Raw genomic sequence first — 20,856 nt, 5'->3', positions numbered from 1 at the left:
ATGGGGAGACATTCCTAGTGTGTAATTGATTTTCGTGCTTTTAGAGAGTTTGCAAAGTTTGTGCTTGTAGGAGATCCCATTGTCCCCCCATCGTGCAAGCTCAGGAACAAATAGGAAAAGAAAATCAATTCAACATGTTAAAACTAGGGAAAGAATTAATTACTATAGCCACAAGTTTTTTAGGCATGTATGACAATAAAAGAGTTTCGATCTACTTCACCTTTTGTTCTCGCATTTCCATTTTGTGGTTGAGCAAAGCTGGAGTCGGATTTGGAGTGGTCTTTCAATTAATTACTAAGCCCATAAGTGTTAGCCTTCTGATAAAATGTCTTGAAGTGGTCTTTCAATTCAACCACTTCTTTATCTAAAAACTTTTCCATCACCTCAAATGTTGTAGGCCCCTTTAAACCCTTTATTGCATTGGCTATTTCATCTATCATAACTTGATAGTATGGGTAAGTTGTTATATTTGCAGGAATGTGATTGTACAATAAAAACTTTGCAATTCCTCTTTTCATATTATGTCCAAAGCCTTTCTCATGACACTCCCTAAGTTTTTTTTTTTTTTTTTTTTGTGAAGCATCATTGTCTCTGTACAAATATTTATCCATCTCTTCAATATTAAGAGTGTCCCTACTTGATAAAAATTTTTTAAAGGAATTTAGTTTTGAGAATGCTCCTTTCATACTTGGTGTAAGAAATAATTTGTTTTTACTCTTTAATAAAGATGCTTGTGATGAGCCACTACCACCTTGATACTCTAAATCTGCAAATATAGATGTACTTTTCTGAAATCATTGTACTTGCTCTTCCCAGTATGTAGCTCGTGATGCATGTCTTCCCATATTATATCTTCTTTGTTCTATATCATCATCATCTATGTTACAATATTGAGGCATTGATTCTATGTCCTCCTCCCATTCATCATCATCATCATCATCATCCCTGGGCCCTAATGTTCTTCTAATCATTTTTTATCTTTTCATGTTGGTTTCTAAGCATCTTTTGTTCTTTGAGATGCTTTTACATTGCCCTAGAAATTTCTAGTGGGCATTTAGGGCAGTCAACAACATTGGAACATCCTCTTGCTAAGTGCTATTTCAGGTGGGTCACACCACCACCTTTCATAATTTGCCCACAATACTTGCATTTTGTATGGAACCGGTTCCCATTAATTTTGGTGCCATATTTCCAACCAATATCTTATTCTTCAATGTGTCACAATCTCACAAATTTTCAGTGTTACACTATCATAAAGCATATGCACAAAAATTAATTAGAATTTAGAAATTTAACGTTAGAACCTATAAGTAACAATTAATCATAAATCTAACAAGTAATTAAATAAATTATATAATTTAAAAAATAACACATTAATTACCCAAATAACCAAATATCCATCATATATACTTATTTAATCACAAATTTAAAATCATATAATATAAGAGAATATTCACAAATTTATAAATAATTATCCATAATTATGTTCACATTCAAGTTATAGATTATCATGTGAAATATAGAAATGCCTTTTATTTTTTATTTTTTAACATATTTAAATATTGCTCAAACTAAAAATTCTTTTTAATTTTTTTAAACACTTTTCCAAGTCTTATCCAATCAAATTAAATAATTAACAATTAATGAATCAAATAATTATGTAAGTTTTGTAATTATTTAATCAAACATTTTCTTTATTTTTAAATATATATTTATTTTTCCAAATAATTATTTTGCCTGTTTTATTCTAAAATTAAACAAATAGTTTTTTGAATGGCTTCAAGGACATCTATTATTTTTATTCTAAAATTAATAATTATTTTCTATGTTTCATTCTAAAATATAAATAATTATATATTTTTATTCAAATAATTATTTTGGATGTTTTATTCTAAAAGTTAAATTAAAATTAAGAAAAGTAAATATGTAACAGAAAAATTGAATGGATTTATGGACATAAAGGATCAAGTAATTATTTTGCATGTTTCATTCTAATTTTCTAAAAACTTAATAATTGCTTATTTTTATTCAAATAATTATTTTTCTTGTTTTATTCTAAACATTAAATTAAAACTAGGAAAAGCAAATATGCAACAAAAAAATTGAATGGATTTATGGACATAAAAGATCAAGCAATTATTTTGCATGTTTCATTCTAATTTTCTAAAAACTGAATAATTATTTATTTTTATTCAAATAATTATTTTTCTTATTTTGTTCTAAAAATTAAATTAAAATTAAGAAAAGTAAATGTGTAACAGAAAAGTTGAATGGATTTATGGACATAAAAGATAAATATTTATTTTTCATGTTTCATTCTAATTTTCTAAAAACTGAACAATCATTTATTTTTATTCAAATAATTAATTTTCTTGTTTTATTCTAAAAATAAATTAAAATTAAGAAAAGTAAATATGTAACAGAAAAATTGAATGGATATATGGACATAAAAGATCAAGTAATTATTTTGCATGTTTCATTCTAATTTTATAAAAACTGAATAATCATTTATTTTTATTAAAATAATTATTTTGCTTATTTTATTCTAAAAATAAATTAAAATTAAGAAAAGTAAATATGTAACAGAAAAATTGAATGGATTTATTGAATATGGACATAGTAGATCATCTATATATTTACTGTAAATAGTTATTATTAGAATTTAGATCATAGCAAAAAATTAGAGAATATATTTATAATCTAAAAATAAAAATTAAAAAGACAAATTAAAATTTTCACATGATATTTGAATATATTGGTGTATGGAATTATGGACCATGTTAGATCTGCCTTAGCTCTACAACATACTCAACCTATAGAGTTAGATCACATAAAATTAAAGAAATTATATATATATATATATATATTCTAAAAACTAAAAAATAAAAAAAAATCAATTATTTAGAAAAAAATTCAATTGATCCATGGACATAGTAGGTCATCCATAGATCTACAACATAATCAATTTTTAGAGGTAGATCACAGGAAAAACCTAAAAATTTCATTTCTTTTCAGTTTTTTTACTATTTTTGAATTTCTACAAATATTCACAAAGATCTACATATAGAAACTAAATAAGTGGGATTTTTTGCTCAAGAATAGCAGATCGATATACATAAAGATGCTTTTAAGCATCCAAACTAAAAGGGAAACCCAAAAACATTGCCTGAAAATGTAAAAAATCTTAAAAAATGTACCTATTTTTGCTCCTTTTTTCACAACCTTGAAAAACTTGTTCAATCTTTCAATTTTGTAAGTGTTTTGATGGATTTTTTCTAGATTTGAGTTTCTAGGAATGTAAAGAAAGTTTCCGGAGGGTTTGGGAAGAAAGAAGACTTTTGAAATGGGTTTAGAAGCCCTTTTTCGAAGGCTATTTTATTTGTATTTCCGCGATAGTGAACTCATCGCATATCGACCGATACGCTACCGATACACGGGCAAAACATAACAAAATTGACCGATACCAGTCCAATACGAACTTGATATGATTTCGATATGGTGAAAGAGATGGTACCTTCGTTTTAGGACCGTCTCTCGTGCCTGAAAGCTAAAAAACTGATACGGATCGATCGATGCGTAACGAAATTTTGAACCTTGATGTTTGAACTTGGGAAAGAATTAATTACAATAGATACAAGTTTTTCTGTATGACAATAAAAGAGTTCCGATCTACTTCACCTTTTGTTCTTGCATTTCCACTTTGTAGTTGAGTGAAACTAGAGTCGAATTTGGATCACCTGTACTTTTGTTTCTACAATTTCTCATGCACTTTCGTTCAATCAATGAGAGGTGTGCCATTATTTATGTGTAAATATTCATATATGTACAAGAATACCAATGTTGCTAGCGAGGACCCATGCGGTGCACGTAATTTGTTAAGTTAAAGATAAACAATAGAAACATATATGTCAACTGGTTGTGTTCGAGATGAGTTTGTCTCAATCCTAACCCTACCTTTCATCACTCCAATCCAAATCCGATCCGACCCAGCTTTAAAAGTACACGATTCTCGAACCCGACCCGACCCTATAGGGTTTAATCCAGTTCCAGCCCAACTTGACCTGTATAGTTTTAAATGTATTTTTTAACACATTTTGAAGACCTAAAATACATTAATTTAAATAAGGAAATTGTTTTAACACATTTCCATTTAAAAAAAAAGAAGAAAATCAAAATCAATATATAAATAATTATAAACTTTAAGCAAATAAATTTAGAACTCAAAAAATTGCAAGAATACTTGGAATATATGCAAGGTATCATGACCCAGTGTGGCGGGTCAGCCAAAACATAAACCTGACTCAGGTCAAAGAATCAAAACCCTAACCCAACCCTAAGCCAAATATACTTGATCCAAACCCGACCATATAAGGTCGGGTCAAGTCAGGTTTACCATTTAACTTGACCCATTGACATTCCTGTATGCAATTGTTTAATATAATAATTTATAATCATCTATATTTTATATACGACTTTTAATAATTATTTTATAAAACAAAAATTACAATAATTAATTTTAGATAGAGTTGTTTATCAAACTTAGGGATGACAAATTTTCCCATTTCTTTGATCCTTGTGGGGATCTGCCCCAAATGGGGCGGGATGGGGATGATTTTCCCCCTGTGAGACAAAGATGGGGAAACTTTCACTCCCGTTGGCAAGGACGATAAGGGAACATGAAGAGCACTCCCTGCCCCGTGGGATCCTCGTTAATGTATATGTATATGTACATTTATATATGTATATATGTACACATACGCCTATATGTTAATATTTTTTAAAAATATGGTTGAATATTTTCTAATAGGATTGTAAATTTTTTTATTTTATTTTTAAATAAAATAAAAAACAAAAACATAATGGTTGACATTATAAAGAATCATGTGGAATGGGGGTCCTCGTGGAGATAAGGATGGGGATAACTTTGTCCACATTAGCGGGGATGGGGACGAGGACGTGGATGGGGATTTTTGCGGGGATGGGGATGGGGAAAGGCTCCTCATCCCCATCTTAACCCGTTGCCATTCTGATTTCTACTATTTCTATTCGGCTTTGGTTCAACAATTTCCCAACCCGGAAGGGTTGGATCAGTTTTGCTTTGGCCATTTGTAAATTGATTAAATTGAACAACCCAACCATAGATAATAATTAATATTGAAAATTTATAGCGAAAATACACAATTATTAAAAATATATTGATAATAAAAAATACAATAATTACGAAACTACAATAAGTACTAAAAATATATTAACTTAGTCAATAAATAGTATAATCTCAAATAATAGTTTAATCTCTAATAAATATTAATTAATAAGTTATAAAAAAAATACAATAAATACAATAAGTATAATAAACTAAATTTAAAATTTTCAATAATAGTAGTTTAATCTCCAATAATTATTGAAAGTTTTCTTTTAAATAACAAAACAAAATAAATTTATACATAATCATTGAAAATGCATTTATCATAGAAAACAATAAATAATTACTGAAATACAATAAATATTAATTTTAGTATATATAATTATATAATAAATACAGATTTAGAGTTTAAAATTATTATTAATAAATATTAATTTTTTCAAAAGTTATTTTCTCGAATTATTAGTTGATATAGGTGAAATTAGTTATTTACAATATTATGTAAAAATATTAAATTATTATTAATTTCAATATTATGTTATAATTACTTTTCTACGTTTCAGAATTTTTAAATTTATTACCTAATTTATTTATTTTATTTAAAATCTAGTTATGTTAAATATTTTGTTATTGAAAAATTTTATTTATTTAAATACTGAAATAATATGTAAAATATTAATTATTTATTGAATTTAATTCTCCATAAAATCATAATTTATACTAGTATTACATAATTTCATTATTAATTTTATAGTATATTATTATTATTAATTTCAATATTATGTTATATTTATTTTTCTACTTTGAGGAATTTTTTAAATTTTTTACATAACTTTTTTATTTTAACTCTTTGAAATCTAGTTATGATAAATATTTAGTTGTTTATGTATTTAAATAATCTATAAAAAATTTAATTTTTTTTGTTATTTGAATTTTATTTATTTCAAGCTATTACGTATTATTAAATATTTGAAAAAATTTAAATTGATAATCAAGAAAAACGTAATTTAAATTGTTAGTACATAATTTGTGATATATTTTGTAAAAATATAAAATTATTTTTTTTGTTTACAATCAATATTTTAAAGTTATTATATAATTCTGTTAGAATATTTAAATAATTCTTAAATGTTTTAATCCAAAATTTCTTTAGATAGATATAGATAAAAAAGTATGGGAGAGGATAAATAGGAAATAGAGATAATTTATGAGAAAATTTCTCTATTAAATTAGAGATAATTTTGAAGATAAATAAAAAAATTTTTGACCTCTTTGTTTTAATATATATATATATATATATATATATATATAGATAGATAGACACATAGGTAGATATATAAATGTGGTAGACTTAACCACCGACTGAATGAATGAAAGTATGGGAGAAAAGTGGAGGAGATCGGGGACATGTGCAATTAAAAGTCAAGTTGCACCAAATTGCATGTACTAAAACACTAGTTTTTATCCATCACTCTGGATTGTCACATGGTGCAACGCATGGGATTCCTTTTGCTTTAGAATAAAATGAAAAAAAAAAAAAAAAGATTTCAAGGCCGAGATAGATCAATTAGTGAAACCAAAGAGAAAGTGAAAAACAAAAGCCAGTCGGTGATTTCGGTGATTTTCGGATTTAGATTGTATTTGAAAATCATTAAGCCAGTGGAATCGTCACATGGAGCTATTGCTGTTATTGAGTCGAATAATATAAGATTCGGTAATTGTACCTGTACCCATTATGCAAATTTACCAATCAAATAGACTTGGTTTTATCATCTTTACCATTTAATTAATGCCAATACTAATTTACTATTAATTCTCAGCTACCTGAGACGGGTCTGGATGTAGTAGGCACTTTAGGTAAGCAAAAAGCAATGAGTATCTAATAGATATAGCTGTGTTACACCTGTTTCAGTTAATACGTCTTTTATTCAAATGTTTTTGTTCGTTGGACAGAATTAGACATGTTAGATAAGCATAATGAGTGAGCACCCAATAGCTTTGTAACACCTGTTCCAGTTAATGTGCCTTAACATCTGCCTGGGACTGGGTCCGTCCACTGGTAATGGAACGAGTTCGGATCTACTCCTAACAATCCTCCCAAGTACTTTTCGTCGACTCTTTATCTGCATTTGCCATTTTTTTCTTTTTTGCAGTGTCATATATTAACCCCAATGGTTGCGAGACCCTCACTTACAACTCTTGCAACCTCTCAACACACCAGTGCTGTACCTAGTTTGTTTTCTCTTTCGGCAAAACATGGCAGAATGTGTGCTTTTCGGCATTGCTCAAAATATATTGGGGAGCTTGGTCTCCGAAGCAATTCGGGTGGCAATTCAAGAGATTAGACTGGCCAAGAATGTCCAAAATGATATTGGAAAGCTCCAAGACAAGGTCACAGCAATCAAAATTGTGCTTCTGGATGCAGAGGAGAAGCAAGCCAAGAACAAGGTTGTGAAACAATGGGTGACAAGGCTCAAGGATGCTGTTTATGATGCAGATGACGTGGTGCACGAGTTTGCAACCCGACTTTTGCTACGGCAGGTGGAAATCCATGCTGGTCGTAGCAGAAGCTTTATATCTATGGGGAAGAAGGTATGTTCAAGCTGCTGTTTTTCTGTTCCAGTCTAGACCTCTAAGATGGCCCATAGGATACAAAATATCACAGAGAGGCTTAATAGGTTTGAGCGCCAAATAGCCCAAAGGATACAAAATTCAAACTGGCAGAAAGGCAAGCTCTCCAAGTGAATGCTAATGGGCCCATATATAGCAGATTTGGACTTGCTTTAATTTCATTCATCATTCTCTTTTTCAGAGAATGACTGTTCAGCCCAGGGTCAGAATTTTTAAATCCAAAATACAGTTTGGGTAGGTGTCAGCTCGGAATTAATGCCAATTCACATGCGTGCACTGATGTATAAGGTGGGGGATTTTGACATTTTGAATGTTTATAGGTCTGTAGTGAAAATCAGAAATCTACATTAATCCTGTCTGACTTCTCCATTTCTTTTGTTTTTGTAGAAATCTATTATGACCACAGTTAAAAGGCCTTTTACTTATGACTAATAGTCGTAACCCAACTGGGGGTACATGACAAGCCATCTTTTGGATATCTAAGGATAAAAAATATTGGCCCCCCTTATTTGGGCCACAACTATAATATGTCCTTATAACCCTATCCTTGAAATATATTATATATAACAAGACGGAAAGGCCCGAACCCATTCCTGGGCCTCAACTTAGGAATTTATTTGGGTTTAAAAGGCTTGACCTCACTAGTGTTATAGTGGCCCTTTTCTTTATAACTTAGTCTGGCCTGCATTAATGGGTTCCATTACGTGTATTTTTGCATGAATCCATTTTTGATATAAGTGTGGTAAAATCGTTGCCTATGCACTATATAATTGTTTTGAGTCTAGTAAACCAAAACCCTATTTGGATGGGCTGATTTAAGTATAATTGTTTAAATTGATTTTAACCTTACAAAATAAGTTTTGAAAATTTGGACATTTGCTATGTAGTGTCTAATGGCACTAATGACACTAGTTTACGTATATTAAACAATAATAAACAATCATAACATTATAATATTTGCCTTAGACTTTGTTTTTCCTAATTTTTAATGTTTACATCAAGTACACTTCAACCAGAAGACATTTTCATCAAAGCTCTTGGAAAAGATCAATTTACTGCATTGATATCTAAGTTGAGCATCGTCAAACTCCTTTCTAGCTCCAACTTGAGGGGGCACATTACAATATGGAATTATCGTCTTCTGTTAGCTGGTTACCAAGAATCGTGGGTTGTTTTTACTTTTAACCATGTGATTCATTTCAATTTTCTTGATACTTCTTTCCAGAAACTTCCTATTGTATCTATTGAAACCACGAGATCAATTAGTTAGTTATCAAGAATCGTGGGTTGTTTTAACCATGTGATTTATTTCAATTTTCTTGATTCTTGATTCCAGAAACTTCCTTTGTATCTATTGAAACCACAAGATGAATGAACTTCTTATGCTCTAATCTCATTTTAGACCAATTATACAGGAAATACTATTTTCAGAGGTTTCTATGTTTTCTCCAAGAAGAGACCTCATGAATAAGACCACTGAAGCCTTTGCTGTCTTTGGATCAATTACACCCAACTTCTAGGATAAAAAACCCCCTTTCTATCAATATTACCTCATACCTACCAAAACGATTATCTTGCATCAAAGAATGGCCCATTTCAGATTTATTAGGAGTGTAACCTAACCACGACCAAGAAACAAAGTCTTCTGTCAAACTCAGAGTCCAATCTAACAGTTGATGTGCATTCTAACCTTGATGAGAAGGACTGATTTCTGGTTCATCAATTGGTTGCCTAATTAGTCTGATTTGAACCACCATTTAATGTGGGATCATCTTGTTTGAATTATGAACATTAAAAATAAGAATTGTGAAATGTGAAAATAAATTTACTTTGTAGAAGGTCAAATAAATAAGATTTTTTTTTCTTTCTAATTTGTTTCTATAACAAATGGGAACAAGGTAAAATTCTACAATAGAAAATGTTTGTAAACATTGAATGCTATCTTGCTTCTAGAAAAACAAGATAGCATTATAAGTTAGCTAATAATATTTTAAATACAAGTTCTGTTTTTTAAGGGTAAATTACAAAAACCCCCTTGTACTATGGGGATAGTGATAAATAGCCCCCTGAAATTTCATTTGTGACAAATATTCCTTGACTGTTTAGTCAAATGATAGAATGCATTAAATTATCAAAATTGCCACCTAAACTTTACTTATTTTCTTTTTCTTTCCCTTTTCTCTTAAACCCTATTTAACCAAAAGTAACCTCCATTTTCTTCAAAGAAAACCAGCTAAAATAACAAGAATAATTTCATTGGCACAGAAAAACGTTTTTTTTTTTAATCTTGATTCATTTCACTCACACAAATGCCTCTCTTCACCTTAAGATATAAAAATCATCTATTCCTTTCTCCAATACATCAAGAAAAACCAAACAAAGCCATAAGTTTTTTCCTATCAAAAGGAAACCTCTACTATTTCATGTGATTATTGAATCCAGCTAGAAATCTATAACGATCTATTGGAGCAACCAAGAGGGCTTCAATGTTATATTTAGAAACCTAATTGAATCATAAATCATTCAAATAAATAAGAAAAGGGTAGCTTGGGACTTTAAAATTTTAAACAGCTGAATGGAAATCTTTTTCAAAATCAACAGAACTCTAATGAAGGGGGCATTTGTTGCAAAGTGAAAATTCAGGGTGGTATTTGTCACAAATGAAAGTTAAAAGGGTATTTGTCATTGACCCCATAGTACAGGGGGTCATTGTAATTTACCCTTTAATTGTAAAATATTAAAAGATGCTGAGCATGAGTCATTAGCTAGAAGATGCATGAAGAAGAAATTAAATTGCAGAGGGCAGCTTTCTTCACATCCATGACTGATGAGTATTTGATGAGGCAACTTGAAAGAGAGAAGATCCAATTTACACTGGAAGACAAGTTAGCTTATTCAAACTCTGTTTCATACAAGTTGAGTGGACATCACTGGATGAGGAGAATTGGAAAGTAGATTGCCATCGATGATTTCTAACTTGAGACATAAATGCTTGTTGAAGGAGAAGTTCAATGGCCATCTGCTCTCAAGTAGTTATTGACACAATAAAGCCTCGTAGTTTATTAGTAGCTTGATGACATTGAGAACATGTAGTATTATGATCTATAATGCAATAGAATCAATAAGAATTTGTGGTGCTAATGATGGTGGGGGTAGTCTATTGTATGGATGTTGTGAGGGTACTGAGGGTGGAGGTGGTGGCTTATAATAATGTGGAAGTTGGGGAGGTGGTGGGGGTGGCATGTAATTGTAGTAGGATTGAGGAGGAGGTGATGAAGATGGTAGAGGTGGGGACTTGTAGCAATAGAACGGCAGTGGCGGTGGTAGGAAATTGTATGGAGGAGGCTATGGTGTTGAGGATGGAGGTGGCTTGTAATTGTAGTAGAACTATGGAAGAGGTGATGGAGAGGGTGGAGGTGGAAGTAGTGGTGGAAATTTGTGATGGTGAAGTAGGTCCTTTAATATGTAGGGACCAAATGGTCGAACCATTGACCCAAAAATCAGAGGCCAAAGCGGTGCCCGCTACAATGGTCTGGATAGTAAGTTGATAGGAAATAACTTATTATACTGTTTTGTTAAGAGAGAGAGAGAGAGTGGTTATGGTAGAAAGGTTTGGCCTGTTGGTTGCTCGTCAGGGATTTAACCCATCGTTCCATTATTTAAGCTTTAAGATAGAAAAGGAGAATAAGCGTTCTTGTAGGTTTGTCCTTGTCTCCATGACATTAATGCTTCAACTTGCAGTCGATCTGCTTGGAGTTGACCATCCAATCCATCAATAGGTAAGTACTTGGGTATGGGCCAGCAACAGGACTGTGGGCCAAAAAAGTCAGTACTCTGGTTTTGCAATTTGCCATGTCGTTTGGGCTGTCAATGGTCGGGTGCGGACCCATTTCCGAGCTAAACATTATAGGGTTTGAAAGTAAGACTCGGTTTGGAAGGAGTATATATAAATATGTAGTTTCTACCAAAAAAAATATAAATATGTAAAATATAAAACCTCGTAATTTATATTATTTTGTATATATTTGTATTTATATTCTTTCTAACTGACCCTAAAACTGAATTTGAAAAGAGTGAAAATGCAAATATGTGCCATGCAAATATATACAAAACAATGTAAAAAAGTAAGATTTTATACACTACATATTTGCATTTGTACTCCTTTCAAACTGAGCCTAAGAGACTCAGAACTAAACCCAGGTCGCTCTGACTGGAAAGAGTCAATTATGTTCGATGAAATTGTTATAAATGGTTAACCATAAGGGATAGGTGTCTATTTCATATATTTAATTTGGATGTAATCAGGTTAGAACAGATAAAGCCAGTCCAAACCCTATTTTAATCAGAACTCAATTAATGCTGGCTTGAAACTAATGTAATTAATGAGGTCGGATTGGTTCTGATCTGTTGGGTTGATTAAACCAATTGGTAATACAGTCAAATGGTGGGGACCCACCATTGTGTTACCTGAAGATCAACTGGGCTGGCTAGAAAGCACTTGGGATACATGGATCATAGGTTGTGAATAAAAATCTTAAAAAATGATTTTACAAGCTGCGTCTCCACACTTAGGGATGCCAATGGTCGGGTTAAACGGTAAATCCGGTTTGTATAGAGTTAGGTTAGGTTTTGATTTTTTTGATTCGAATTGGATACGGGTTTTGACTGATCTACTCTATCGGGTCATGATGCCTTTTATATATATATATATATATATATATATATATATATATATATATATATATATATATATAACTATTCTTGTAATTTTTTGATTTCCAATTTTATAGGTTTAAAATTTATAATTTATTTATATGTTGATTTTGAATTTTTTTTTATTTTAAATGGAAAAAAAATAATACCTTAAAATTTATAAAATAATTTTCTTATTTAAACTAATGCACTTTAAGTCTTCAAAATATATTAGAATATATTTAAAACTATACAGGTCAAGTTGGATTAGAATCAGGTTAGACCCTATAGGATTGGGTTGGATTCGGGAGTCAAGTATTTCTAAGCTGGGTTGGGTCAGGTTTAGGTTGGAGTGCTGGAGGGTCCTTATCTATACTTGTACATTTGAAAAGTAAATTAAATGTTAAGTTATAGTTAATTAAAATCTGTGAAAGCAATCCATTCTTTAAGGGTTTGATTCACAGTTGAAATCGGAATCAGAACCAAAATCTATTCGAATCAGAACTAGAATGGCCCATTCCCACAGTTTGTTTGGTTCAAACAAGAATTGAAATGGTAATTGAAATTAACAGGAATGGGATTTCATTCCCAAGAGAGGGGAGGGAGTGGCCATTCCACCAGGAATGAAAATAGGATTCCAATTCTATCCATCCGAACAGTTGAACCCATTTCAATTCCTACTCCGAACCCCTATTCCTATGAACCAAACAGGGCCTAATAGGATCCTATGAACCCACTTGATTGGTCTGAACAGGGCCCAGAGAAACATTGGACCCAACCTGAAGAGCAGAATCCCAGGCCTATAACTCATACTAACCTGAGATCAAGCCCAAGATGAAATAGCCCAGGCTAAACAAATCTAAGAATACATTTGGATTGCACTGTCATTACAGGACTTTGTATTCTGATTTAGAATTATGGTTCCTGTATGAAGACCCAGACTTGCCTTCTGCTAAGAAAGTCATAAGAGTATATAAATCAGATTATCAGAGCCAATGCCTGGTGAAGGCAAGATTCTAAATCATGTCTTTGCTACAACCAGCAAGCTAACTGTCACCTTCAGTTCAAAATATAACTGAATGATGATAAATAGAGGGCAGGGATTTGGTTGAAGAAAGGCTCCAATAGTGCATAAGTCACCTTGTAAGATAATATGGCCTTTTTCTCTTTTCCCTTGGCTTCATGGGGTTATATAAAACCTCTAATGTAGAGGTTAGGGGTGTGAATGGATCAGCTTTGGATTGGATTCATCTAAATCAAAACCAATCTAAATGGATTGGATGCATCGGTAAGACATATTGAAGTGGACCAGTCCAAACTTAATGATCTAAAGTATATATTAGATCGGATAGTACCTAGTCCATCTACAATGAATTTATATTGGATTGGGTTTGATTGAACTAATTTGAATAAATTGAATGGACTAGGTTTAGGTTGAAATCAATATAAATTACAACCAATTTGAATAGATTGAATGATCCAGACATTAAATTGGGTCGATCCAAAATGGTCCAAAGTATTGACCCGATTGGATTGGACATAATCTATCTATATTGGACTCATATCACACAGGATCAGATTGGACCAAATCCGATCCAATTGACACTCCTAATAAAGGAATTAGGATTGAATTGGTTCGTGTCTCCTTATTGTGCTTGTTTCTTCCTCTTGTATGCTTTACCAAGATTCCAAAATTTGAACTTCAAGAGAATGTTTAAATAAAAAATTAAAATTCTGCCTTACCTTATGGCCTAGTTGCAATTATAGCATTGTTTCAGTGAACTTCCCCTAAAAATCATTTTGAAGAGAGTAGCTGGAAATTTCTTTAACAAATACATCGCATAAAAAATGAGCATGCTATTGATTGAAATAAAATTGAAAACGTCATTTGATCTGTTTTTATTTCAATCGCTGGTGATGGAAATACAACTGAAAAACACCGTAAACGATACATCGACGACCTGAATCACATAAAACTTTTTTTTTTTTTTTAATTCAAACACAAGCATTTAAGTGGAGATTGGGGTGTGAATGGACTGGTTTTGGGTTGCACCTTAATGGTCCAAAATATTTATTGAATTGGATTGAATTGAAGAATATTGAAGGTTATTTGCTTCCCACAAATCTTGGCTGAAGAAATTAGAGAAAACAAAAGCATATGATGTCTCAAACATATATTTAGTTGTCTACTGATAAAGGCGTGCCGATGACTTCTTTGTCTTCTAACTAATGTTGCAGAATCTAGCTTGACCATAGGCATCCTTGACAGGATTAAATCTCGGGCCCCATTGTTGTATTCAACAGATGATTAGAATTCTGGAGAAGCTTCTGAGGTTATAGAATTGAAGCAGATTTTTGTGCAACTAACCATGAAAAAAAAAAAAAAAGCGAAAATAAGGCAAAATCAGTACCTTCTTGTTCTTCACGGCAACAATGTTTCGAGGTCGTCTTTTTTCGTTTTATTCTTTACGTGGAGTAGGGGTAGCTAGTCACCTTGACATATCTCCATCATAATCTCCTAAGCATGGGTCAAACAAAATGTTAAGCTGCTCCACGTAGGGCTGTCAATTGGTCCAATCCAATCCGGTCTAGTATGAATCCATTACACATGGATCGGGGTTCAATCCAATTCGATAAATACATTGGACCATTTGGACCGGTCCAATGTATTGCCTGGATTATCCGAACTGTGTAAATTGATTTTAATTTAAGTTGGGTCCAATGTAAACCTGATTACCTGATTCTTTGACACCCGTATTCTTTTCTTATGTCAATGGGCCAGATAATATTAGTTCAATCCAATCCAGTATGATACTATATATATCAATTACAAATGGGTTAGGTTCAATATGTATTATAGGTCTTTCTAATCCATTCAAATTGATTTTAATTGGGATGGGGTCCAACCGAAATCCAATCCATCGACACTTTTAGCTCCACACAATATGATCTTGCAAATATAATACCTCATCTAAATCCGGAAATTATGCTGATGCAAATATAATAATTTGTTTCTTGCTAAAATTTTGTGAAAGCCTGGGGGCTCAATGGTATTTGTATGTATGTAGAGAAATAAAACCTATTTAAATACCTCACTTAATCTTTTAGCTAGGTTAGAATGTTCGGAAAAGTATGGATTAGCCCATTGCAGATTTTTTATTTTCACTGCATATCTAAAAACATTCAAAATGTCAAATATCCCCATTTTATACATCAATGCCCACCCATGAATTAGCATCAATTCTAAACTAAAACCTACCCTAAATGTACTTTGGGCCTAAAAATTCTAACCCTGGGCTGAATCTTCATTTTCCATAGAATAATATCTCTATATTTCTTCTATTGTGTAATTGAATTGATTTGATTTATTTGATTGATGAATTTTATGTTTGTGAGCAGTACTCCAACAAGACGAAGTGTTTGATGTGTCCCTCAATTCAGAAACGTTGTTGTTGCTATTTATGCACGCGTTATCACAGCTTATAATCTGGTCTAGCCCAATCTTAAATTAGTATTTGATTCAAACCATACACTAAGAAAATGTTACTCTTATTGTCAATCAATCAATACCAATAAAGGTGTAAAACAGGCCGTGCCTAATACGGCACAAACCTCCGTCTTGGGCTGGGCCAAGGGCTTGTGGCCCACAGGTCGTACCAGCCCATGGCCCGTGAGGGCTCATGCCGGCACCGCCTACAGTTTCGGCATGGCAGCCTGCATTACGTCTCTAATACCGGAACTTAGGAGACTGGTGCTCCAAAGTGTTGATGCAGTGGTGTATTGGTGTGTAGAAATAAGTGGGAATACGTACTGAGAAATTGTGGATGAGTGCAAGTAGGGGAGTCAATTGGACTGGATTTGGTCCAATGTCAGCCCATTACAAATGGAACAGATCTAATCTAAATTCAATGATATTTTGGACCATTTTAGACTGGTCCTATTCAATATTTTGGACTGTTCAATATGTTCAAATCTATTTTAATTTAGATTGGTTCTAGCTTCTAACCTAATAAAGACTAGAGACTAAATCAGAGCCCACAAAGTCCTCTGGAATGCTGTGTTTGTGGAAAATTCAATGATGCTAAAACTGTCGGCAGCGTCATCATCTTATCCAGCTCTCCAAGGTGAGGTGGAGGTGAATGCTGACTTGGTCCAAGTCTTTGAGTTTATTATTCTATTCCAAGTGCTTCTTTACATTATTGCCTTTGCACATGGGTTTGGTTGAATGAACCATAATTAAGTCCACAACTGGCCTGTGTCTTCTTGACTTGTACCATCCCAGAAAGATGTTATTATTGGCATATCAATTTTAGCCAAAAATTTGGGTACACATAAAAGCAATGGATAAGATCAGACTCAGGCCACACCACAATAGAAACCCAACTCACTCCCCCTGGTAAGTTGTTTTCTTTATATTCTGATCAGCGAGTGGAACGTTGTGACCGCAAGCTTTAGTCTGTTTTCTCTTTGGCAAGCAAAGGATGGCAGAAGGTGCGCTTTTTGAGATGGTTGGGAAGATACTGGAGAGCTTGGCATCCGAAGCAATTAAAGAGATTAGGCTGGCACTGAATGTCCAAAATGATATTGGAAAGCTACAAGACAAGGTCACAGCAATCAAAATTGTGCTTCTGGATGCAGAGGAGAAGCAAGCCAAGAACAAGGTTGTGAAACAATGGGTGACAAGGCTCAAGGATGCTGTTTATGATGCAGATGACGTGGTGGACGAGTTTGCAACCCGACTTTTGCTACGGCAGGTGGAAATCCATGCTGGTCGTAGCAGAAGCTTTATATCTATGGGGAAGAAGGTATGTTCAAGCTGCTGTTTTTCTGTTCCAGTCTTTAGCTCTAAGATGTCCCATAGGATACAAAATATCACAGAGAGGCTTGATGGGTTTGAGTGCCAAATACCCGGGTTGAAGTTAGTGGAGAGGTCATATGATACTAGGCCATTTGCCAAGATAAAGAGGGAGGAAACCCACTCCTTTGTACAAGAATCCAATGTTATTGGACGAGACCAAGATAAAAAGAAGATTGTAGAGCTTTTATTAAAGGGACCCCCCGACTCCAACTTGGGTGGTGGTGATGGTGTTCATCATCATCATCATCCAGCTGATCAGAATGTGGCCATCATTCCCAAAGTTGGAATTGGGGGACTGGGGAAGACCACAGTTGCCCAATTGGTCTACAACGACCAGAGTGTGGCAGAGCACTTCCAACCGAGAATGTGGGTGTGCGTGTCCGATGAATTTGATGTAAAATTGTTAACACAAAAAATTATAAGATGTGCCAACTCTTCAGATATAGATTGTTCCAACAAAGAAATGGAACAACTACAGGCTATCCTTCGAAAAGCTGTGGACGGGAGGAGATATCTACTGGTGCTGGACGACGTGTGGAACGATAAAGCAGAGAAGTGGAATAAGCTGAAAGAATTGCTAATGGGTGGTTGTGTGGGAAGCAAAATCCTAGTGACAACACGTAGCAAAAAGGTGGCAAAAATCATGGGGACAGTTGGTATCGAAGCATACCATTTGGAGGGGTTGAATGAAGAAGAATGTTGGGAGTTGTTCAAGCAACGTGCATTTGAGCAAGGACATGAACCAGACCCAAAGCTGGTGGAGATTGGAAAGGAAATCGTCAAAAAGTGCAAAGGAGTAGCACTAGCAGCAAAATCACTAGGGAGTTTGATGCGCTTTAAAACCCAAGAAAGCGAGTGGTTGTATGTGAAAAATAATGAAATTTGGAGAATAGAAGAAGAATCCCCACTTGGTGATGGTGATGATGATGACGAAGGAGATAGAATTGTAAGAGTACTGAGGCTAAGCTATGACCATTTGCCGTCAAAATTGAAGCAATGCTTCGCCTATTGCTCAATATTTCCCAAAGATCATGAAATAGAAAAGGAGACCCTCTTCCAATTATGGATGGCACAGGGGTTCATTCAATCGCAACCGCCTCATGATCAAGGGAGTAGTAGTAGTAGTGAGAGGAGCTTGGAGGAAATAGGTGAGGAGTATTTCAACGATCTATTGTGGAGATGCATGTTTCAGGAAGCAAAAGAAGATGAAGAGGGAAACATAGTAAGTTGCAAAATGCACGACCTCGTGCATGACCTTGCTCAATCTGTCGCAGGGGTCGAGTGTTTTCGGATAGAGAGGGCCAGGTATGGAGAGGTGACTCCACCACCTACTATAACTATTGCGAAAGGAGTTCGACACGTAACACTTCTTGACAGTGGAGGATATAAAAGAAATAAAGGCATTGAATTCTGGTCAGAATTAAAACTTGCTAAAAAGGTGCGGACTCTTCTACTCTTGCCCTATGTATATTTTGGTGACAGGGCATTGCCAATTGAAAGAATAATGAGCTGTGCTTGCTTACGCGTGTTAGACTTACATAATAGAAGTATTGAGAGCTTGCAAATAAGTAGCATAGGTGAATTGAAGCACTTAAGGTACCTTGACCTCTCTTATAATCCGCATATTGGGACACTCCCTACATCAATTACTAAGCTCCAAAATTTGCAGACCATGAAACTTACAGCTTGTGGTCTTGAAAAATTGCCAGAAGATATTGGGAATATGAAGAGCCTAAGGCATGTTGACCTCTCTTGGAACAAGGGAATCAAAGCACTCCGTGCTTCTATTACAAAATTAGAGAATATGCACACTCTAGGTCTTGCTTCCTGTTCACTTGAAAATTTGCCAGTTGACATTTTGGGATTACTGACAAGACTTAGGAGAATCAAGGGATTGGGGTTATGTGGTGAGCATATTAAGCTGTTGCATGGGCTGAACCAGCAGCTAAGCGGCGATTTAACTATGAGGGGAGTTGAACAAGTGAGAGATGGCAAGGAAGCAAACTTGAAGGAGAAGCCACACCTTCGATCCTTGACATTAAAATATGGAGGGGAAGGGGATAATGATGATGATGCGTTGGAAGGACTGCAGCCACATCCAAATCTAAAGAACTTGAAGCTAAAAAGGTATGGAGGGATGAAATTTGCTTCTTGGATGATTAAATCCTCGTTGCTCCCAAATCTAGTGAGAATTGAGTTAGAGAATTGTACAAGATGCGAATCTCTAGATTTCTCAGGTCCACTCCCTTCCCTTAAGGTCCTTGAGCTAAAATGGTTGGAAGCCCTCAAGAATATTAGTTTTAAATTGAGAAAAGGAGAAGGATTCTTCCCATCCTTGGAGCTACTCGGACTCGAGTACATGCCTAATTTGGAGAGTTGGTCAATAATAATGGAAATATTAGATGCTGATCAGCAAGTTGTGGTAGTAGAAGATGAAGAAGAAGAGCCACATAACTCATTATCAGTAGTACTGTTCCCTCACCTTCCCTATGACTTTTGCATAAGGGGTTGTCCTAAATTGGAAAGTATTCCTTGGGGTTGGCCGGCACGTGAAAGAGTGGAATTATATGGAATTGATGCCAAGGCATTGGAGTTAATTCTGAAGAAGAAGACGAAGAAGGATAAAACCCCCATCCCCATCCCATTAATGTTGACATCATCAACTACAAACTCATCATCCTCTTCTTCTTCTTCTTCTCAACACTTCCTTACTACTACTCATGTAACCACCACATCCTTGGAAATTAGGCACTGCAGAGACCTAGAGTCTTTTCCTTCGGAGGCGATGGAAGGCTTGACTTCTATCCGAATTTTACATATTTCATTTTGTCATCAATTGACATCATTGCATCCTCAAGCAGTGAAGCAATACCTCGCCGATCTTGAAGAGCTACAAATTGAGTCTTGTCCAATCTTTCATTCGTTGGAGGGCATCGGAGGTCTTTCTGCCCTAAAAGTTTTGAAGATCGACGATATGCCCAAATTGGTTGCATTTCCAGAGGAGCTTGGAGACCTCAAATCCCTTCGGGAACTTCATATTGAAAATTGTCCTAATCTATCATCACTACCTCAAGGTATGCGGCGTCTGACAGAGCTACAGATTCTACGGATTCAAAAATGTCCTAAGTTAAAGAAAAGATGCGCAACCGGTAAGGGTAAAGATTGGCCTAAAATATCTCATGTCCCAGATGTGGAAATACAATGATGTTGCTGATGACCTACTGAGAGAATTTTAATTATTAAGTGATTGGGAACTGTATTACTTCTCAACTTTCACATTCGTCACATCACTCCAAAAATGAGAAGCCATGGCGCGTCACTATCTCTGTTTTACTTTTATCCACAGCATCATACTTCCTTCGTCTTCCTCCGGTACGTACGTAGTCACTTTACTTCATCTGCAGCAGGTGTAGGTCAGCAGCACTCTTATTATTACAACCTGACAATTACGTGATGTATGTTCCAACCCACATCAACTAACAACAAATAAATTAATTTTTGTATTAATTCATTCATATCTCTTGTTTATGGA

At 34.1% G+C, this 20,856-nt stretch overlaps 2 protein-coding genes across 2 annotated transcripts; both read left to right on the top strand.

The window, feature by feature from the left end:
• The first annotated feature begins 7,326 nt into the window (after window positions 1-7,326).
• LOC148802748 (putative disease resistance RPP13-like protein 1) lies at window positions 7,327-9,140 on the top strand. Its single transcript, XM_088897262.1, has 2 exons — window positions 7,327-7,735; window positions 8,791-9,140. The coding sequence occupies exons 1-2, from the start codon at window positions 7,400-7,402 to the stop codon at window positions 8,836-8,838; spliced, it is 384 nt and encodes a 127-aa protein (XP_088753388.1). The 5' UTR covers window positions 7,327-7,399; the 3' UTR covers window positions 8,839-9,140.
• Window positions 9,141-16,947: 7,807 nt separating this feature from the next.
• On the top strand, window positions 16,948-20,529 carry LOC148802747 (putative disease resistance protein RGA1). Its single transcript, XM_088897975.1, has 2 exons — window positions 16,948-18,189; window positions 18,319-20,529. The coding sequence occupies exons 1-2, from the start codon at window positions 16,948-16,950 to the stop codon at window positions 20,527-20,529; spliced, it is 3,453 nt and encodes a 1,150-aa protein (XP_088754101.1).
• Window positions 20,530-20,856: the final 327 nt, after the last annotated feature.

The sequence above is a fragment of the Nelumbo nucifera genome, chromosome 2 (assembly GCF_055504915.1).
Source record: "Nelumbo nucifera cultivar China Antique chromosome 2, China Antique-T2T, whole genome shotgun sequence".
Classification (NCBI taxonomy): Eukaryota; Viridiplantae; Streptophyta; class Magnoliopsida; order Proteales; family Nelumbonaceae; genus Nelumbo; species Nelumbo nucifera.
This window is presented reverse-complemented; position numbering and strand designations above follow the sequence as displayed.